At 41.8% G+C, this 23247-nt stretch overlaps 1 protein-coding gene across 1 annotated transcript in view; it reads left to right on the forward strand.

Annotated features, from left to right (window-relative positions):
* Positions 1 to 979: 979 nt before the first annotated feature.
* ZCCHC14 (zinc finger CCHC-type containing 14) overlaps positions 980 to 23247 on the forward strand; it is a 55373-nt gene continuing 33105 nt past the window's right edge. Inside the window, exons 1-2 of the mRNA XM_074840063.1 lie at positions 980 to 1649; positions 15045 to 15168. Of these exons, the coding sequence (XP_074696164.1) occupies positions 1086 to 1649; positions 15045 to 15168 (688 nt within the window). The 5' untranslated portion in view covers positions 980 to 1085. The remainder of the gene's footprint in view (positions 1650 to 15044; positions 15169 to 23247) is intronic.

The raw sequence follows: 23247 nt of genomic DNA on the forward strand, positions 1-23247 counted from the left end.
GTGCTGAGTGAGGGGGACGACAGGAGCCCCAGGCCCAAATTAATCACCACAGCTCCTCCGCGGGGTCAGCCTAGAGCAGAGGAAGGCACGGCTCAGCCCTGAGGGCGGTCACTGCCTCAGGCCGGGCCCCCACAGGCGGTGGCAGCCCCAAGACCACCCAACAGCCACCCCCTCCCCTCCCGCCACAGCCGCCGGCCGCACACAAAAGGCGGCTGTTCCCGCCCCTCCCATATTTAAGCGCCCTTTCGACCAATCAGCGCCAGGGGAGGGATTAAAGGGGGCGAAAAGCTAGCGATTGACAAGCCCCCTCGCTCCCGCTTCTCTGCGCGAGGAAGGGGGCGGGGAGAGCGTGTTGGCAGCCAATCCCCGGGTGCGAGTAGCCGGCTCAGCCAATCAGCGGGGCGGTGGGTGGGGCCCGCCGCGGGGTCAGGCCGGGAGTGAAGGCTCCGTCGCTCCTTCCTCCCTCTCTCTCTCTCTTTCCCCCTCCCGCTTCGCTCCCGGCTGGGACTTCTCACCGCGGGATCCCTCCGCCGCGGACCGGCGGTGCGCGCGCGGAGGACCCGTCCCCCTCCGCCTGCTCGCTGCCTTCTAGCGAGGGATTATTTCCCGCGGTTGTGGCGGCGGCGGCGGGGCGGCTCCGGTGGCGGGGCCCAGCGCGGCGGGACGGGCTTGCGCGGAGGATGGAGGCGGCCGGCGCCCGGCTGAGAGAAGGAGCCGCCCCGTGAGGGAGGACGCGGGAGCGCAGAGGCCTGCTCGGGGCCGCCGGGCCCTTGCCGGGCGGGGACCCCGCGGCCAGGCCGCGCCTCAGCGCTCGGGCCTGCTCCCCCGGCGGCCACCCTCGGGGGGGGCCCGGCCCGGCCCTGCCCGCCGCCGGGGGCTGCCCCCCGCGCTCCTCGCCGCCGGGCGCCCTCGCCCCCCGGGGGGCGGGTTTGCCGGGGGGGCGGGAGCGCGGCGGGGGCCGCTTGGGGGGTGTCGGGGCGCCGGCCTTGCGGGCCCCCCTCGGGGCGCTGCCGCCCGCCCTCGCCGCCGCTGCCCCCGCCCCCCCCCGGGTGTGCTCCCTGCGGGCCGGGGGTAGGCGAAGCACCATGGTGGAGAAGCGGTGCCCGCGGCTGCAGCGGGACGGCGTGTACCGCTGGTTCTCCGAGCTGCCCTCCCCGCAGCGTGTGGAGTTCCTCTGCGGCCTCCTGGACCTCTGCATCCCGCTGGAGCTGCGCTTCCTGGGCGCCTGCCTGGAGGACCTGGCCCGCAAGGACTACCACTCCCTGCGCGACTCCGAAATCAAGGCCAACAACCCCGCCGACCTGGGGAGCCTCACCAACCTGACGGACGAGGTGGTGCGCAGCAAACTTTTGGTGTCTCTCGCCCTGCTCGGCTCTGCCCACCGAGAGGCGGCCGGGGTCCTCTTCCGTACCCTCACCCACATCGATTCGGTCATCAACAACTACGGGCTGCAACTCAATGAGGGCCGCACAGGGGACGAGTTCCTGTTGCTCTTCACGATGGCATCCAACCACCCAGCTTTCAGCTTCCACCAGAAACAGGTGCTGAGGCAAGAGCTCACCCAGATCCAGAATATCATGGCCAGCACCAGCAAGAATCCCAGCACCTCTGCCCTCAACACCATGGCAACCTATCCTGGCTGCCATAAGGTGGGTATCCTGCTTTTGCACCCCATAATGGCACTGCTGCAGGGCACTGGGTCGTGCCTTCAACAGTGATTTTAAACCTTTCGTTTAGCACGGGTATGCTGGTGATGACTGGCAGAGATCACTTGCTTGGTTGACGATGCGGATGGTCAACTGAGGGCAAAAAGAGGGCGTGCATGGAGTTTTGCGGGCTCGTGAATGTTAAACGAGAAGGGGTTCGCAAGCTCATCAACAGGCAGCAGTATAAAGCTTAACTGATTGCTTCTGGCAGTACATCTGCTGAGGGGACGGTCCTGCCAGTTGCGTGGAAGACAGTGATTTAGTAGGGGAAACAAACATGTAGTATCTCTAGATTCGGGAACAAGCATCTGTTTAAAAGTTTCGCTGGAAGAAGTTGGAAAGGAGGATCAGCTTTGGGAGTAGCTGTCCAGTGGCAAAGGCATCTTGGTGAGTCTGGGTTTTGTTCAGACGAATGTGATGGCAAACAGTTTGAGTTTCTGATACTAAAAGAAAGGTTGTGGTTGCCTGCCACCCTGAATCTCTCGGGTATTGATCTTGGTGTCAGTGGTTCACCGTCATTAACTTGCTGTTCGTTCATTCAATTGCCAGCAATTAAGCTAGACAGTAACATTTTAAGAGGTGCTGTTAGTAATTATATATGTTACTGACTGCTTAAGTGCTCTTAGCCTGCTACAAATTAGGGAGTCAAACAGTCTTCTTGACTGAATTTAACCTGCTTGAAAGTTCAAACTCAGTACCAGTTAAGTGGGTGCATGTGATCAGTTAACAGGCTGTAGCTTTTGAGGATGTACAGGCTCTGTCAGCGAGTGACTACGTTACCCTTCTATTGGGAAAGATGGTGTATACCTAAAGGCTGTGAAAATCCCTGTGTTGGAGTAGTATCCTAAATAAAGATGTTCCTGAGGGCTCAGTCCAGATTTCATTAAGTTGAGCATTGAATTTCAGACCGAGACAGAAATCTATGCTCGGTCTTTCCCCGAATACAAATTTCCTTCCAATTTCGTGTTTCTTTGAATACCGCTGCTTTAATTGTAAAAATAAGATGGGTATTATTAAACTTCATGTTTCTCTTAATCTTCCCTTCCTATGTCTTTAAACAGTGCTTGTTCCTGACATTTTGTTTTAAGGGGAAAGAACGAGGTATGGGAATGCCTCTTTATTCAGTTTAAACCTCTACGTGAATAAAATATAGATGGAAAGAATATTTCACACAGAACGTAGAAGGGTATAATTAAAACCAGAAAAGGCTTCCTTTCAGATATTTAACTACTTGCAACTTCCCTTATTCAAAAGATGCATGGACCCTAGGTTTGAAAGGAAAGACTGTAAATCATACACAAGTTTTCCCAAAATAAAACAAGCGAAAAAAAGATAAAATTACGCAGGCAGGAACATTTTTTAGAGTATGCTTTCAGAGCTTCACAAATAGTGCACGATTTACGTAGCTGAAAAACTCCAGCACTATTTATGTCAATCTAAGATGGACGGAGAATCCATCCTACCATTTTTTGTGCCAGCAATAAGGCGTACGGGACAGCCAATTTTTTTTTTTCTTCTGAACTCATCGAAGGTTTGTCTCTTTAAAAATACATTTTTTTTTTTAAGAAATTGGTGTTGAAGAATACCAGTGGCTTAGTACAGAATAGTTGAGAGGGAACAAAAAGGTGACTTGGCTTTCACAGTTTCTTGAATATGCATTTTGTTTGAGCAGATGCAAATTTCCTTTAAGATTGCTAAATTTTTTTCAGTCTTGATAGCTGGGTAATTTTGCTACTTTTAGAGTGAGCAGTTGGCTTAAAACAGAAGTTGGATGAAGCAAGTGGAAAAAACAATGTCCTTCTCCATTCAGCACTGTTTAAATATGCACAAATAAATTCCAGCACTGTGGAGCTCAATCTTGTGATGTTACCAAGTTATGTTGTGACAATACTTGTGTTGTAACATCACCTAGAAAAAAACAATGCAGATGTCAAGAGAAAGTGAGCTGCGTTGGGCTGCTGCCTGCCAAGAGTCCCGCGCTCTTCGTCCTCTTCAGAATTGGAGGAGAATTTCTTCCCCAGAGCCAGCATTTTCTCAACACTCTTGTTGCTTTACTATAGCTTGAGCTACGCTAAGCTGGTACTTGAAGTCAGCGCTATGTGTTGAATTGTATGAGTGCTGCTCCTAAATTCTCAAGCGCAAACCTCTTTGAGCTCATCCTTAGAAAATGAGCTGGAGAAGTGATCACCATTTGAGGTCCTGAGAAACTTTTGGGAGCTGGAATGGTGTGGATGTGTAATGGCATGCAAATAGGGAGCTCTTTGTGAGCAGGGCTAGTTGTCCTTCAGCGATCCCCTTGTGCCGAGTGTGGGAATGGGGACTAACACTTCTGTGACTACCTGTTTTTCCGTATTACTAGAGGTCTGTTACAATTTCTGATGTTTTACATTTAACTTTATTCATGGAGATGCAATAAAAAAAGTTGAATGGTGCTTTTTGTTCTCTTTGCAGAAACAAATGGAAATGTGCTGCTTCTGCTTAGTCCTATTAAAATATGACCCAACTTGATATTAGCTACAACTTTTTTCCAGAGGATAGGAGCTTGCAGTCCTGTTTCCACCTCCTCTCTCTTTCACATCTTACAGCAAAATCTCTTAAAAGTAAATTGTGTGTCATAGTGAAGAGACTGAACAGTTGATAAAAATTGCTGTAAACATTTCATGATTCAAGTTGCTTTGGGTAGGTGAACACATTTAAAGTTGGTTAGTGATTCAAGCCACTGCTTTTTGCTGTTGTCTTTCACTGTCTGCTGCAATTGCTGATTACAAGGAGGCTCAAAACAGCTGCCCATATATTTTTGCTTTAATTTGTGCTTTTTGAGATTATTCTTGGATTATAGAATCTCAACTTTACAGGAAAAGGTGGCTGTGGCTGGCTTTAAGTAGGTCAGTAATTATTAGATTCATGGTTTCTACTTGGTAGTGCAAAATGAACATTACGTTTCCTTGCCCTAGGTAGGGAGAGCACTGCCCTCTCTACAGCAGGCTATTGCTTTAGTCTCTGTAAAGATGGTAATTTCTGCCCCTTGTCTTGTCCTGTATTTTCTTCTGGTTTTGAATGGTGCCAACGCTTGCAGGAATTGAGTCAGGGATGCTTCAAACTTCTTGCTTGTAGGCATAAAATCTAAGGTGGTTGTGTGGGTTTTAAAAATTGAAAACGGTGCAAATTGTCTTCAAATGGAACCCAGGTATGTATCTGAAGAATTAGCTCTTTAAAAACTTTTATGCCTGGGATTAACCATAATGGTCTTATTTTTAACTAGAAATGATGCAACCAAGTTTTTCAGGCTGGTTTTGCACCTTAAGATGCCTATTCAGCTTTTATACCTCTGCCACAAAGGAGGTAGAATGGTTTTCTGGCCAGCACTTAGAGCCTAGCATCTGAAGGCTTGTTTCTGTGCTGATGGATAGTGTTTAGAGCTGCAAACTGAGAGCGGGAGCTAGCATTGGGGCACAGGAACACCAGTAGCCAAATGTCTCCTGCTGCCCATGTATGCATCTGGGTGCTTTGATAGGCAAACTGCCACTGCTGAATCGGTGACCCACAGAGAAGGGAGAAATGCCTCAAAACTGTCTCCCAGCATCCCGAGCCACCCATTCAGACTTCTGTTGTGTATGACTTCTGACAACACACGTCTCTTCTCGCTACAGGTGAAAACTTAATGGTTTTGTTTATTCTGTAGTGATGCTGACTTTACAGAACCTTATGTCTTGTAGATGATGACATACCAGGACCTACTGGGATACTGGCTCTCATCTAGACATGATGATATGAATCTCTGCATGGGCTAAATTCTTCCATCAAGAAGTCTACATGCGTTAGTAACGCTGAGGACATAAATTCCAGAACCAGAGGAGAAGTTATTCATGAATCTGTCGCCTTGTATTTCTTGGAGTCGTTTCATCTACTCATTGAGATCATTCTGTAAAATCAGGGAGACAAGATAATGCTTTGGCTGCTTAGTGCCTGCTCTGTTAGCTGGCTGTGACAGGAGCTCTTCAGTGCACTTACTGCCATGATCTGGTTGTGGCTTCAGCTGCAGAACCAGGGTCATAAATAGTAGGTCTGACTACAGTTTGTTTGCAGCTGAAAGGAAATAAGAGTCAGTGACACTATAGTTATGTGGCTGTTTCAGGTTGATATCTTGTGAATGGGGAAAAGGGCTCTTGCCTAGTCAGCTTCCAAATATTGCACCAATGGCTATTTCAAGTTTATAGCATAAGATGCTATTTTTCACCCGTGCTAATTCCATAGGCTCATCTAAAACTTAGAAATAACTAAAGACTATGTACTAGGAGCTGTGTAGAGCTGATTTTCAGAGGGGTCCATTTCAAATACCTTCACCTTTCTGCACCATTTCTTACAGGTGATGGCAGTTACATATGCCATATTCAGAAATATTCAGAGATTATTTCATCTGTGGAATGATCAGTTGGAAAAACTATTACTTGTTGGGCTGAAACAGAGTCCCTAAGTCCTCACAGAGCAAGCAATCTAGCTATTAAGGGATCTGTCTCAGCTGCTTTTATGGCTTTTATGCTAGCTTTGTAGGGATAGAATAAATAATGAAAAACCTAATTTTTAGCCTCCTAACCCACTGAAGGTATTTCATAGCTTTAGTAGATTACCATGTTAATAGCAGTTGCTAGCTAGGATTAGAGGTGTTTACTCACTGCTATCAGTAGTTGCTATCTCAGGAACGATCTCATTTTCAAAAACACATGAAACTAACCTCGGGAGCTGTAGGGGCAGGTCTCGTAGCTTCCAGCTGGTGACATGTGCATGTCATTTCAGTATTCTGGGTTCTTGAGGCAACATGGATTACACATGCCTCTTGGTGTTCCAGTTAAGAAATGTGAGGCTTCCAGTTCTGGCTCATTTCTTACTGATATTCTTGTTCGAAAGTTTTTGTGACTCTGATAAAATGGTTCAGTCTCAAACATGCAATATTGTCAGAAATTAGCTTAACGTATAAAGGAATCCTTGGAAGACAACGGTCTCGTGTAGTAACAGTATTAATGACCACCAAATTTGCTTTGCCTAATCATATGTTACGTGATGAACTTGGATTTAAGAACCTAAATTAGTTTGCTTGGGATATGGACTGTACATCCAAACATCAGGGACAGAGCAGCCAAAAAATTTGTGTTGAGCTAATAATGATGTTGTTTTTTCCGTGAACTGTTTTCCCATTTTTTGCACAGGCTGAATGAAGTTTTTGTTGTAAGAGTCCGTTCCACTTCACTTTTTTTAATTTACTCTTTTTTTTTTTTTTTTCCTACTAATTACCTTGTAACTGTTAGTTGTCAGTTAAGCAACATTGAAGTAGGCCTCATCTCTTCTGGAATAAAAATGCCTATTGTAAAGTATTGAACATTTTGAGCTGTACCAGACTTCAAACTGTTTTAGTTGAATCTGTGCAAGCAGTATGCAGATCCTGCTTGGAAAAGCAGAGCCAGCAGTAGTTAACCACGCCTAACAAGCATTCCAGTGTCTAACTTCAAAGGTACTGAACAGCATCCTTGTTTGGAAGTATTTAACCATTTGGTTTAGCTTTATTTATTTTGAAATGTTTGAATTGCTAAAACTGCGATCCTGTCATCTTTTAGCTGGATTTTAGATACAGCACTGCCTCTTTATGCAGGGTAGAGCTCTGATTTTTCTATGGACTTCTCAGTGCTGCAGTACCTGTCATACCTTTCTCTTAAGTGTGCCCTGGTAAAGGGACATGTATAGTCATGTTCTATATGCAAATACTGCAGTGTCCATTTTACTACTTGCTCGAGTCCTTTTTCGCCTAAAAAAAAAAGGCAAATACAGGAATGTTATACCCAAGAATATAGATAAGAGTTTCTGTGAATACACAGAATCTTATTATAGAAATGCTAGATCTGATTCGTCTGTAGAAATGAGAACCATTGTCATGCTATAACTAGAATCTGACTTTACTCTTTGTCAAAAGAATTGGAGCAAGTTGAATTGAAATTGTTCCCTACTTAGATTTGAAATGAGTATTAAATCTAGTAAAGAGATATTGATATGGTCCAGATCGGTGTTTCTTTGTATGGGTTTTGCAGTGAGCAGACATTGAAATTCCTTGCTTTTGTCTCATGCTAAACCAGAATTTTTCCTTTGGTCCCATTGGTATGATTATCCAATAATAAGCAGTGGAAGGGATAAACTTTTTAACAGGTGTTCTGGCCAGTGTAGGGTTTCAGGATTTTTGTAAATAGCTGAAGTGATCCAGAAGTAATAAGATCAATTACTTAAGAGTGAGATCCTAATTTTAATTAAAGACCAGCCAAGTCATGATGATAAATAGTGAAAGTGAACATTTTTCATGCCTATTACAGATTCTTTTCCAGTGTCATCTTTTTTTCCACCACAAGTAGTTTTATTATGCTAAAGCCATTACTTAATGGATATTGAGGAGGGAGAAATACAATTCAGTGAATTTGTGACTTGTCAGATAACTTCTGCCAACCTTGTTAATATGTGAATTGTTGCAGAAGAGACCGGAGTGGCAATGAACCATTCTACCAGGGAAAGGCTTATGATATCATTGCTGGGATTATACTTCAGCAGATTTTAGAATTGCTTCTTTGACTATCCTTTTACCTCCCAAATGTATGTACTGGCACCCTGGGGGCGATTTCCCACCTGTATGCTGGCAACATAAGTATGGTAGCTCTAAAGTCAACATAATATTAACGTTGTAAAGGCAGATGTCATTAAGGGCTGAAGTCTTGTATAGCAGATAGGACCGTGCTACACTTTGAATTCTCTTGGGAGGGTAATCTTCCCTTCTGGTGGCTACGCTTTTAGTAGCATTCAGGTGAAGAAACGGGGACATACTTGTACATCAGTGCTGGGATATAGAGCAGTAGTATCTCTTTCAAGGTCTAGTTATAAGCAGTTACCTGGTTTGATTTTGAGGTTTTTTTAATGATTGGCTTGTAAAATTCAGATTTGATTTCTTTCTTGTTTTGAAGGAAAAAGAAAATATCCTTCTTGTCATCTGTCTTTTTTTGAAATATGCCTGATGCACCAGAAATCTAGAATGAAAGTACGTTGAATTAGCACAGGGTAAGTGAACTCGTTGCAGCTTGTCCAGTAAGCTGTAGTAAATCGTGGAAGATCAGGTAGATGAAACAAGCTGTTGTTCTGTAGCATTTTGTCAATACTTGTTTTTTTTGTTGCCTTTTATCGAGAGTTTTTCACTTTATGTTTCAAACTTTCACTCACTCACTGTATCTTTTCAGTGGGAAATCCCACGTATTCTGCCTGTTTGGCAAGCTCCTATGGTTAACTGTTGGAGACTGTAGCGGTGGCAGAAAACACTGCATTAGCTAATATTAACGAATTCTGGAACTTCTTTGCAGAGCGCAGCTTCACTTGTTTGGCTGGTGGGGTGAGTGCACATCTTTGCACAAACGAGAGTTGCCAGGTGTTTTCAAATGCTTCTTTTGACTGTCTTGAATGGCAAACACGCAGCACAACGTAATTAAAGTCCAGTTACTCTGTGGTAGATTTATGTTCCTAGTATTAACATAGTATTCACAATTGTTTAAGCAAAGGATTTTTAGTGGAAATTAGTATGTAAAATGCAACCTAGACTTTTTTGGTCCATCTGCTCCACTGAATTTACAATGGAGCCTTGTAGCAGGTGTGTGATTGTCCTGTAGCATTTAAGTACTGCATGCCCCATTTCATTCCAGTAATAGTCTCACAGGACAAAAGCATCTGATCTATTATCCCATTTCACTGTGAATTGCCTCTTCACACTTTGTGTTCAAAGATGGATACCTTTTTACCAACTTCCTATGAGAATAGGTGTGAGACCTTTTGTAGCTGTGGAGAAACATGGACACACCCTGACTTGATTTCACCTGGTGCTTACACCTTTTTTTTGGTAGACTCTGGCTGTTGGAACTGCATGAATTTCTAGCCCAAACCAAACACTTCCAGTTGCATCCATGTCCCAGTCCAAGAAAGAAACTGAACACGTGTAAATCTAAGTGTGGAGCAGTGTTGAGGGCATCACTAGGTATGTGAAAAGTTGGGTGTGTTTGAGTGTTCCTTAAACATCCTTGTGGAAGAGCCCAAATCCTCCAAAGCAGTAGTTTTTAATTTTGTTCTTCTAGTGGGAGAACAGTCAGGTATTCGCATATGCAGAACTGGTGCCTGAGGCTACGGTTTCACAAGCAGCTGGGCAGGCTAATGGCTTGTTGCTACTAAGAGGAAGACCTTTGCTCAGTCTTGCTCCTCCTGGTTTTGTAGTCTCAGTAGATTTTGAGTTTCAGGTCCCTGCATTGTTCAGTAGGCTAAGTCTGAGCCAGAAACAAGAGCAACCAATCTCATGCATCGGTAGACTGACATCTGAGTGTTAACAGTGCATTTTTTTTCAAATTATTTGGGAACCTGAGTTATGCCTCTGTGTTGGGAAATAGCCACTTATCTGCCTAAGCATGCAAGGGCTGTATCCTTGCCATCAAGCTTCTGTTGGAGCATTTTTGCAAACAGGATTGCACTTTGTTAAAGACCTTGGTGTTAACATCAAAATAAGCTCCTGTTAATACTCACTAATATGAAACTGGCAGGAGTGAATGGAGTTGACTGGGGTTTTTTTTCTCCCCCAAGACTTCAGTACTCTTAATTCCTGGGTGCACTCTTACATGTTATCTGCATCAGCCTCAAGCATGGCGATCAGTTTATGGTTATGAAAAACCTTTTTTAATGGAGACTTCCAAAGCAAGCATTGGCAGAAGCATTTATCTGTGGGACTTTCCCAGTGTATCACTGGCCACTTTTGAAAACTGAACACCATGTGAAAAAGTTTTCCTGTGTGATAAATGGTGAGAATGTGTTTGTGTGGCTTTTAGCTGTAGCCCTAGTATCTCACTTAACTGACTCCTTGCTTTCCTGCGTAATGCATGACCTAAATTTCATGTCTAACTAGGTATAGAAATCGGTATTTTATTCCCTTGGATCCTATATCATTGTTTCCTTAAATTATAAGTCATGTTACAATTTAGGTGGTAAGCGATGTTGATTTTTAGTATTGGCTTCACTTCAAACTTAAGTCAGCAAATACTTTGCTATTAAACCATGTATTTTCTGTGTTCTGTTTAGTTATTTTTAAAAGGAACATGTAATTGCTGTTTTGGTAAAATTTTTACCGCATTAAGTTTAACTTCTATCAGTCCTGTTATTTTTATGAAAGAGTTTGCTATATTAAATGTTAGACATTGTCCCTGGGGAGCAAAACTAACAGTTACTGAATCTGGCTTCACAGATTTACCATTTTCCATATCAACTTCCACTGTCCTGGGTAGTGGCAGAGCCACTTCAGGTATAGTGGCTGCAAGAGAAACACCACCTGTTGAAGCAACTGCTCCCAGTGACGGTTGTGCAATTATTTTTTTTTTTTTCTTCTGTGTGCTTTTTGATGGATCAAGGGTTTTGGAGAGCTTTCTAGAACTGTTTTTGCTGTCCCAAGAAGATCTATGCCTGTTAGCACATCTCTGATGCTGAGAAGAATTGTCACTGCACTGCTGGAAAAAAAAAAAAGTCAAAGTTTGCTGGCAAATGAAAAGGGAAAAATGTGGTAATGGCTAAAGTTCTAGCAATGACTTCTGACACCTTGACATGTTTGTCCTTGACCCCTGAGTCAAAGCGGTTGTTTCTCTTCCTGGTTAACTCCTGCGGATGGAAGGCTTCACGGTGGCATTCTGTGACCCTTCTGTCTAGCCCTTCTTGGGAAGCATGTGCTTTTCAGTAGCCGATACCAGGGTAGACACTGTCTTTATTACTATGGAGAATGAGGCACAGGAGAATTCAGGCTGAGCCTCAGTCATTAGGTAGTGATGAATTTTCTTTGTTATTTTCAGTTATGGCTACTATTTTCACTTGAAATTCAAGAGACAAGCTAGGTTTTAATCTGGAAAATCAGACATTCATCTGTGAGCCAGATGCCTTCCTATGGAGGGAGCAGACGCAACATTAGAGCAGAGTAAAAATAGTTTAAGAATCTCTTCTGCACCCATGTGAGTGGTGCATCTTCTAGAGCCATTGAAAGAGCTTACAGGCCACTCTGATGTTAAAACAATTTGTGAATAATCTAATGAAACTGTGGATAGGTGCCACAGAGGGCTTTCCTTCTCCCTGGCCCTCTTCAAAATGCTGTACTAAGGGTAAGACTAGGTATGGTGAAGATTATTTCTATTGCTTTAACACTCTGGGATTGCTGTTGTATTTGATTAGTCTTCATGGACTATTTCTGCTGATCTTTTCAAATAATTTCAGCTGAAAAATCCAAAGTCTTCTACTCAGATGTCTGATGCTGTACCCTCTTAGACCTTGAATGATTCATGAATTTTTCTGCATTTATAAAATGTCACTCCTGTGGTTTATGATATATAGTCTGAAGATTTCTGGTTTCTGTGATGCCACCTTATCCACCTTAACTGTGGACTGTTACTGCTTTAGAAAACAAACCTTTAAGGGTTCTTGAACAGCAGATGCTTATTCTTTAATAGCATCTTGGCTTTCTTCAGAGATATTACGGATCCTAAAAGGTCCAGAGCAATTTGCTTACCACTTCTCAGAATCTTCCTCTTACTGGAATGTCTTGTTCTTTATTCAGAATCTAGTGAGTACTTATTGTCGTTGGTTGTGCTGAGCCCAAACTAGGGACTACAGTAGTGTTCAGATATGGTGAACTTTCCTCCCAGAATTTACTTGACACTGAGTTTCTACAGTTGAATTTGCACAAGTCCTTCTTGGGCATCTACTGTTAAGCTTTTGCCAGCGTTTCTCCCAACCCTCCCAGGACAGTATCTTCTGCAGTTTGTAGCTGATGGGTTATTGTTCCTCTGTTTTGCTTGGCCTCATTTATTTTTTATAAAAAGGCTGTTACTATTTTGGAAATAAAACTTTGATTTGCAAAACACTTTTCATTATTTTACTTTTCCTAAATAAATCCAAACCTTTGCAGTATTGGTATGTTTAAGTCAGTGGAAAAAATTATTTGAAATTTGGAATGAAAGCTTTAAGCAGTCAAATTCACTGGTTATAACACCATTCAGCTCACTAACAAAGTGCTCCATTTGGAACTAATCAGAGCTTTGTGATTTTTCTAGGCCAATTTGAAACTGCTTTGCTTTGATGTGCGACTGAATCAGATAGTATATGAGCTCAGTCAGTCAAGACATATGGGCTAAATTAATCTTTACCAAGTATATAGAAATTAAATCTTTATGGAAAGAATTGGAGGTTATGTATAAACAAAATGCAAATTTTAAACTGCACGCGATGCTTATTGTAAGGATAGTGGAGAGAAGGGAATACCAGATAGGAGGCAATATGTTGTAACAAACTGCTTGTTTAGAGATTTTTCTGAAACCATGTGGCTGTGTTATTACCCGGTGTCAAGTACTGGAAGTGCTTATCTTTGCTGGTGGTTCTGAGTATTTGGAACCTGGTTGTTTAGGATAACGTAGTCTTGCCTGAATCTAATTTTCTAGCTTGCTCCGTTACTCGGTTCCTCTTCTGAAGTCTCCCATTGCCAGGAGGATGGTGGTGTCATTGCTCAGGCCGCTGGAACTTCCTCTCAGCGGCAATCCACTGGAGTGAGAGTTTAATGAGCTCCAGGAGAGAGATGTGTGAGATAAGCTTTGGTAAAGACTGACTTTGGCAAGGAGATTTAAACTATTCCCCACGCTCCCCCAAGCTTAAAGTTTAAGGCTGGTCTTTCTAATATGAAAACTTGATAGTAAGTTTTTGTTACCGGTGGAAAGCTGTGCTAAACAAGCATACAAGTAAACTTCAGGTTTTGATCAAAAAGTAGACTTAAGTGCTGAAAAGGAAAGCGGGTACTTGCAATCCTGCTTTCTTTCACGCTCATTGGTCTTTCTGGATTGATTTCTCTGCACACAGAAGCTTTTTTTATGGATGTCAAGTACACCAAGTCTTTCACTTGTGCTCGTGCCTGTAACTGCATATAAATCTACAAACATCAGTCTTAAAATGGAGCTTACAATAGGTAATTGTATAGAGCTAGAGATGTGCTATTTTTGACTTGGATTGTGTATTCTGATTGATGTCAATATGTATGGGTAATGGTAGGGTGAGCAAAGTATTGTTTAAAGAGTAAATTGTCCTTACTCATGGCGCTGTCTCAAGTAATCAGGGTCTGAGTGAGCCTTTTTCCTTACAGGGACCTGTAGTCGCTGGTATTGGTTACCATGAATAAAGGATTGCTTCTTTTGTTATGTCGAGATGCACATTTTTCTCCTGTGATTCGTGAAAGGCTAAAATCCGTGTTAAATTCTAATTACAGCTCTCCATACCAGGATTTCACATTTTATTCAAAATGCGGCCATTGAAATTCAAGTAATGCATTAGTTAGTATGAGTGCTTTTGTTAGCCTTAACTACCTCTTTAAAGCACACTTTTCTCTTTAAGATATTTAAACCCTTGTGTTCAGTAATGCTAATGTAACTGTTCATCCACTTCTGCTTCTTATTACCTAGAAAACAAGAGAGTAATTGCCTTGCTTATGAGGCAGACGTTGAATGTTACACTACAACTAATAGATGTTTTTATGTGTTGCTACATAATTGTAAATGCTCTTGTGGACAGCGGCTGAAGTGGGTAGATCAATTCGGCCTTTTCTAATGATTTATCTTTGTTTCTGTAGTTTTAAGTAATGGTGAAAATATGTTTTCTTATGCTAAACGCAGTTTAGAAGGTACATATTAGGCCATGAAGTCTGTTTTGATGGTGCAGGCTTCTGCTCAGGCATTATTAGTGTGCAATTCTTCATTGAAACATGATCATGACAGCAGGCTTTTAATTGGCAAAGACAAGAAAATTGGTTTTTTGCTAAACTGGAATTCATTCCTTGTAATCTGTGTGGAAATACTTTGAAATGCCTTGAGTCTGCATCTGTGTAGATAGGTGACATAACAAAAATGGTATTTTCCAAGAGCACTTTTCCCCTAGTTTTCTTGTGGAAAAATTAAGAACTGCAGTGTGGAGAGGTTAAGGGTCTTGCAATATCTCTACAATTGACTGCTGTGTGACTATTGTTTAAAAAAGAATTATACTTTAAGTAGCTTTATAGATTAGCCAAGATAATCTAGATTTGTGAATAGCTGCCGACTAAAACAACTTCCCTGAACTGTTACTTGGGGAATATCAGTAGTAACACCCCTTGGTTTTAAAAGAAGTAAATGTCTCCTAACTGCCTTCAGAGTGGTTCTGCTCACTCCGGAGGAAGGTGTGATGTTTGCGCATTCCCTCAGTTTATTGGATTTTTGTGTTTTTTCTTTTCAGGTCACTCCAAGGTCCGAGACCCCCATCAACAGCGTCAGTAACAGTTTGGAAAATGTACTACATACATCAACACATTCCATTGAGGAGTCATTACCCAAGAGGCCTTCGGGGAAACACTCCAAAGGTGTGTCCTTTTCTGCATGCGTACTTCCAGTGGGGGAACAAACTCGTATCTCTTGATGGTGATTAGCGTTCTTTTAATTGTGATTGGAGACTGGAATTTTGCTTCTTTACTTCTGGGTTGGGTTGAGCAAAAGAAGTCATAGAAGGGTTTTTGTAGGAAGTGTTAGTGTATCAGTGAAAAATGGTCAGCGAGAGACAGGTCTGCTTATTCTTCTGTTGGGAAATAAGCAAGAAAGTTCCTTATGAGTTGAAATACCAGCTTAGCTCTCATGAAATACTCTGTTCTCAAAGAGTGAATATCTCTGCCACTCCATCTCTCATCCACGTAGTAGCAGGTTATTTCTTGGATGAAGCATATGGTGATGAGTGTTGCTTTACTGGGGAGGAGAGAAGGTATTTAAAACAGCAGTTAGGATTCCCCTTCCACCTTTCTCTTGGTTCACAAGAATGTGTAAGTGAGAAGCTGAGGGAAGAGGAGTGGAGGATAGAAGAGAGAGCTTGCACCTTTCTCAGCACAGGTGTGCACCCTGAATGTTGATATAAAATAAGTCTTATTTTTGTAGAGCTGTATTGCATGCTGACCTAGCTAAAAACTGGGCTTAGCAAATTTGAGTTAATAAACATACATTCCATTTCCACACTCCAGGCTATGATTACAAATACTAAAATGTCTAGGTTAAAATGTGAGTAACAGTATTTTTGTTTAATGCATACAAAAAGCACTATTAAGTGAGGAAAGTCTTTGAACTGTGAGCTGCTATTTGTGTAGAACAGCTTTTGTGAACTCTTTGTGGTTTTAATAAAAATAGCTCTGTATGGCAGAACTAATGCAGGGGAAATACACCATCACATTAGCAGCACTAGTATATTGCCTTCAAGTGTCATTAAAAATACTGTCGCAGACCATATAATTATTTTTTTATTTGAAATTGGTCTTCAGAGTTCTGTTTCTTTCTCTGCCACTGGCTTCCTGCATAACCTTGCAAGTATAGTTTAATACCACATAAATGGTGATCAGGAATTTCAGAGCAAATCTTCACTCAGAGGAACTGATACCGATTGGAAAAGGTTAAACATCCCAAGGAAATGTTGTTAGCTTGCCTCCACCGGACCTCCTTTTCTGTGACATACTCAAGTGTAATCCCAGTAGCTGTAAGTAGCAGTAATTTTTTACAGCAGAATAGTGCTCTAAGTAGCTATTTCTCCAGCTGTAAAAGCTATCAGAGTAGAAGAAAATGCAACACTAAGCAGAAGCATGGCTAGGTTTGTGGCTTTCATCTGATTAAAAATAGGACAGGGTTCAACACTGTTTTCATTTGTACTCAGTGATTGCTATTCCAGTACCATATATGCCAAGATTAGTCATGGTACACTGTGAAAATTAATTAGGTTTTCCTCTGATCTGTTTTATAGAATACCTGCTTAGTTTTCAGGGAATGTAGCTTTTTAATTTATAGATTGTCTTAGTGGTAGTTGGTAAAAGGAGTTGTGGAACAAATACGGTTTTCTTGCTAACTGATAATCTGCTTTTTGGTTCACCAGCAGCAAAGATTGTGTTGAGATCTCCTTGATATATGATGTTCTGTCTGGTAGGGAGTTCTGCCTATTATGGTTGGAGTACAATTGAAGATTATTTGCCAGCCTGGAGCCACCCTTGCTCGCTTACAGATTTCTAATTCCTGTAGCAAACAGACACATCTTTTAATCTAGCAGAACCCACTAACTTTTGAACCTTAGAGCACACGAAACTCAGTCGTGAGAGTATGGGATGGACAGGTTGCTTGACCGGTTGTGCAATTCTTGTGTTGGTATCTTCTAGTGAGTCTTGTTTCAGACAGCTTGAGAGGACAGGATTTCTTCTCACTTCTGGTCAGAAATAGTGAGCTGCCTAAGTTTGTCATTCCTCTTTTGGCAAAATGCTGGAGCTGCAAGTGTCTTGGTTGACAAGGCTGTAGCTGAAACAAAAGAAAAATGAGAAAGCTCACAAAAGGTGCAGCATCCACTGTGCTCAGTTGGATTAGAGACAGTTTGTATTAGTCCAGCGAATGGTTTTAATTCTGATTTGTAGAAATGTCAGTAATAGAACATACTCTGTATATAGTTGAGCAGTGGATGGGTTTGTAGTAGGCTTGGACCTGAAGCTATCGGTGGCTGTGTTTTCCCTAATCCACACGTAGAAACTAGCTTTTAACATCACTGTTTCAAGTTTCTACACGGGGGAGAGAGGAGAAGAGTGGAGTATATTGCTGAATACTCTTTTAACAGACTGTGGCGGAAGTCTGTATGTACTTGTGTTTGCATTAAGTGTATGCTGGAAACATTCATACATGCTTCATGTAGAGACTTGTCAAATACATAACTTTCAAATAATTCCACCATCCTATCTGCACAGAATATTGCTGCCTTGGGAAATGAATTTGTAAAATGAGTCTGAGAAGTCCATAAACACCTCGGTTTTTATCTCACAGGCCCAGCTAACCATGGGAACACTGTCCAGCTTTGGGGTACTGGATCCATGCTCTAACACCCAGGGTGTTGGGAGTGGTGACCAGCTGGGGCAGTCATACTGTTATTTAGCAAAATTCACCAATTTCTCTAGGCTTCAGTTTTAGCTAAAGCCCCTTCTCCATTCTGCATGTATCAGTGCTGAAGCAAGGCAAACCAGATGGACATTTCTGCAAAGAGTTGTGACACGAGGAAGATCCTGTACCTGTTGACATTAGCATTTTAGGTATCTGTGCTCTATCTGGACTTTTCTTTTGTAAAATAAAGTTCAAAGATTTGGCCTATGCAAGTTTAGAAAAACACGGCTGGGTATTGACATAGAAGCATGTGAACCTCTTCTGAAGTCTTAATGGCTGTAGCATGCAGTATAGATTGTGCTTTTTTACTTGTATTTTTTGATCGGTGACATGGGATTGTTCAAACTTGTTTTCACAGATGTGGAAATTATTTTAACTGGAGGTAACTTGGGAAGTGGAGACTTTCCATGTTCTCAGGGACTGGCTATTGTTGTTGTGCTAGTAAGCTGCAGACAGGCTTATTTACAGGTTTTAAGGTATTGACAGATCTCACTGGTCAAGGAGAATGGAGGCAAATACAGATAGATTCTTGTGTTACGTGTAACTGAAATTCCAGGAAGGATGTTTTGCTAGATCAGTCTTTTTCCACTGTTTCTAGAATGTAGTCAGGTTTTAACTATGGTTTTAATACTGACCCAAACAAAACAATCAAATTCAAATGAAGGTTGGACTTTTTTGCATATGGGTTGAGTGCCACATTGTTTTCCCTTGTGTTGCCTTAGGCTTTCTTCCCCAGTATGACAAGAATTCTACTACTGCAGAAGGTGTCAGTGTCAGAAATGTTGATTCCAGTTTCAAAGATGAGATTTCATGCTTGCAAATTCTTGCCTGATAGGCACGTACTTTAGCAACAGTGCAGCTGTGTAGCGATGGTCCCTTCTATTGGCAGGTTTGTGTTTCCCAGCACAATGCCAACAAAGTCAGCAAACTTGGATATTCTGATAAAGGCACCAAGGCTGGTTGTCTTAAATTTAGGATTTTTACCCTGCATTTTCTGGGGAGCCACCTCAGAACCTTTTTTCAGTAGCAAGTGACCCAAGTGGTTAAAGAAGGTCACTGGTTAAAAATAGTATATTCACTAGCAACTTTTGTTCTGCAGGCAACCCTGTGCTGGTAACTCAGGGAAATTTCAGTTGTTAGGCCAAAGTCCAGAAGGAGCTCTCTGACCTACGGGAAGTCCCATTCGCAGAGCTAATTTGTAACAAGCCTGTAGATGTAGAGTTGTTCTGACCTTGTGTGGCAATTCCCAAAAGAGAGTGGTTATGGTTATCAAAGCTGAATGAAAAATTCAGCTCATTTTGTATTTTTTTTTTTTAAAAAAAAAAAGCCATAGGAATTTCCCGTACACCGGAGATGTTATTAATTACTCTTACAGTAAGGTTCCAAGCAGAACCATTTGGCCATTAGGTGGGTAGCACTCTAGGCAAGTACTACTCTGCACATGTGACATATTTTAGCGATGTATTAAACATGGTCAGTGACCACAGCATATTTTCCAAAAGCACAGTGGAATAAAGTACATTAGACCAGATGTTGAAGTGCGGAACAAAAGAATCTTTATAATAAAGGCAATGTAAGTTGCAAAACATTACAGTATGAAGACTGTGCAGTCTTCATACTGTAATTTCTCATAATACTGAGTAAAATTTTGATTTGTCACAGCCTCTGTGTTAAATTTTCTGCAATGGAAGTTCTGTGTTGGTATTTATAAGATGCTCATTACTGCTATGAGGCTTTGCAGGTGGCACTTACCACTGTTACCCTCCATAAAGCAGTCTGGGAGATGGTTTTCTTGACTGAACAAGTCTCATTTTCTGTGAAGTGACAAAAAAATTCCCTATTCTTACGTTTCCTGTATATTTATCTTGCCTTTCCGCTGTTGCCACACAAAACCTCAAAATTGTCTCCAAGCCAGTCTCATTTCAAATGAAGCAACTGTTGAAATATGATCCTTATATAGTGAAGCTGAATCACAATTCTTGCAACACATGCCTCTAATGATAGGCACAAACTGCTTTCTGTGGACAGAGAGGAGTAAAGCTTTTAGATGTAAAATGGGTGCAGTAGGCTTTATTCTACAATCTGTACTCCATTTAGTACTCCTGCTGAGCACAGTAAAACTTCTTGCTTAATTGAAGGTATGCTATTAGTCCACATACAGGGTCCTGCAAAGCCTCAACAGTGTCCCAGGCTAGAATAAATACATAGAATGGCACATGACTTACTGGACAAAAGGAGCTCTGCTGTCTGTGGATATGAGGAATAACAAACTCTAGAGAAAATGCATCCACTAATGTATTGATTTAATTTTGTATTAATATTAGGATGTAAAATATATCCTTATTTGCAGTAATCCTGTTGACCTCAGGTAGGATATGAGTTGCAGGTAGGTTAAGCTGATTGCTATGTGCAGCAAGCTTTGGTATCTAAATTGTTTCTTTACAATTGTCAGCAAAAGTGTGTGGTGTGAGTTATCCAGAACTTCTAACCACTATTTTTGCTACCCAATTTGTTTTCCTTGGCAAAATGTATTTGTATGGTCTCGCACCTTTTTTTGTCTCCCACTTCCTTGACTCATCCTTTTTCCACAAAAAAAATAGACTGCAGGAGCTCTCTTAGTTAATGGCAGCCAACAGTCTTTTCTTTCTGAAATGTTTGACACCAGTTGTTCAGCCTGTTGAAGGCAGGGAGAAAATACAGGGGGAGGAAAAAAAGCTCTGAAATCCTTTTGGTTCAGTGTCCAGAATTTATAGTGCCTTGTTCTGCATCAGTTATGGCGCTGGATTATTCTATTTTTAAGTAAATACATCATCTCAAACAATATTGGGTCAACTACTGTTAGGGTAGGGCTTAAAGAAATATTTAGGCTATGATAATCCTTCAGGAAAAATCTCCCTCTGCCAACTGTATATAATTTTTCAGCTGTTTGTATATGTCTTTGTTCATTTTATCTCTGAAGTAGAACTCTGCTTCTAAACTTCAGCAGTGTTAGGTTGTTAGATCACACACAAGGCATTACATTCCTGGCTGTCTCTAATATACTAGTTGTTTTGAGTACCAAGTATTTAGAGTTAATTCTAGCAATCAAATCCAAGGATTAGTGTACTTTAAAGAAAAAAAATGTTTTGATGTTGCATATTTTCCCCTGTACTAAAAGATTATTGTACATGAAGAAATTTCTTGAAGCCTGTATGTTGTTGCATAAATTGCGTGGCTTGGTCTTCAGTAGTTGAAGTTGGAGTTCAGTTAAGGTTGGAGGTTTGACTTTCCAATAAAGGCAATACTCATGAGGGTTTTTATTTAGTTTAAAAAAACCCTCAAAAACATTGCATTTCATCTCAAGTTTTACTAACTGTGCAGCTGTGCTCTGTGCTTACATAGGCAGGCATAGAAGACCATTTTCTGTCCCCAAAGCCAGGGGCCAGGTTAAGTAGCTCACCCTTGGGCAGTGTCAGAGCAGGGAGTGGAGTTCCACAGTCCTGGGGCTGCACTTGGACTCTGGCAGATTTTTGCTGTTAACTGTTAATAAGTTAACTTTTGTACTCTCTAGAGGCTGGAGTCAGTATTTCTTTGTCATCCTTGTTACCTCCCTTTCCACACGACAAGACTTGTCGGGTGAGATCTGGGCTTGCTGTGACAAGATACGAAGGGAGAGGAGGGCAGAGCAGCATGGGGAGTCTTCCAACAATGAAGAGTAGGCTTCTGATCTGCCTACTTGTGCAGTAATTGTCATAACCTTTTTGGGCACATACTTAAAGGTGCTTCTTACTGATGTTTGTGATTCACGGCCAAGATTCCTTCATGAGAGCAGCCCTTTGTGGTTCACAGGCACTTTACGTGAGGACTAAAAGGTCTACCCCTTGGCCAAGAGCTGCAGTGAGTTGGCTTCAGTGGAAAGTCATGCTGTCTTTATTGACCGTGGCTCTTGTGTGAGTTCATGACAGGAGACTCTCTAATGTGGATTTCCTATGAGCAGTTTTAATTGTGTATATACCATATGCCTTGTTCACATAGTCACCTAAAATAATGCTTGTATCAGGCATATATGTAAAGGCATTATCTTGAATCTGCTGAGTGGCTCTCTTTCTTCAGTCTAGTTTGGGCTTCTTGCTTGTTTTTCCTTAATAAAGGTGGTGGAATCACTCTGCTTAGACAGCTGTCAGTCCCTACCTTATTAATTGTGGAGCCTGTTGATGAAGTTCATTCAAATTTGACAGAGGTATTTGGAGATTTTATTTAGTGTCTGGATAGAAGAGACTCATTCATGCTTCCATCAAGAGGAGAGGTAAGAACAGTTCAGCCCTTACCCTGTTTTGTCTGCCCAGCTACTCATTCATTGTTTTTTCTGGACTAGAGGCAACATGTGCTGATTGTTTCCCAGCTGGCAGTTCAAGAGCACATCGCTGCAGGGGATGCAAGACTGAACTGGCATCCTGCAGAAGTAAATGGGTGTGCAAGAGAGGCAGGTGTCTTGCAATGATAAGTGTGCCTGGGGAAGGAAGGCAGCTAGTTATGTGTGTATGTTTAGGGAATATATGGAAAATTTGGAAGAATTTAAGGTAGACATGGTAGATATGGAAAGCAGTATTGTTATAGGTCTGTCGTAGGGGACGTGGAGCTGGAGTCTGCAGAAGAGAGGAGACATACAACATAGGTCCATGGGAAATTAAGGCTTCATTTTGCTCCCTAGTAATTCATCTTGCTTTTATTTATTCTTATGTTATATAAAGACTTGTTCTGAATGTGTACTGGGCAATATGATCTTAAACATCAGAAAATGACCAGCTTTCTGATAAAGTAAGGTTTGACAGTGTAGCACTAGATTTTGAGTACTCTGAAGCCCGTTCAGTTTGGCTTTAGTGGGAGTTGGATGGTACTTCTGTTTATAATGAATTAGAATCAAGCTACTCTGAAAAATAAAAATTCTAAGAATTGTGTGCTGGTAAATTCAGCCATGCCAAGGAGTTTACCTCACTGTAATGCATTCCTCAGGCAGATTCCTGATCTTAGATAATGACAGTGTAGTTGTCAATATCTAATGTGAGATGAAAAAAACTCATGTTTAATATTATTTGCTTTTTTTCATGGGTCTTCAGAAGCCCAGGAGGGAACACTTAGGCATGTACTTTCCTAGAAGGACTCTCTTATATTGCCAGTTCATGTCTGTGAAGTCCTGGAAGTGCCTGCTATGGCACATTAGTTGGTAATGCAGATGAAATTAATAGCCATTACCTCAACAGCTATGGAAGCAATAGCATGACCTCCTACCAGTAATGAAACAACATAAGCAACTTGAGCTTTTAATTAAAATTGCATTAAATGAGCAAAACTAGTTTTTCTCAAATCTTTAGATAATGGCTTAATGCAAAAAATGTACCAGAGTCAGAATAGAATGAGTCGTGAAAACTTCACCTGGTATACATCTTGGTGGAACTGATGTTTAAACCTGCATTTATACTGAAAGTAATTTATAAAGGTAGGGGGGTGGGAGGAGAGGA

This window comes from Strix aluco, chromosome 14 (assembly GCF_031877795.1).
Source record: "Strix aluco isolate bStrAlu1 chromosome 14, bStrAlu1.hap1, whole genome shotgun sequence".
NCBI classification, from domain to species: Eukaryota; Metazoa; Chordata; class Aves; order Strigiformes; family Strigidae; genus Strix; species Strix aluco.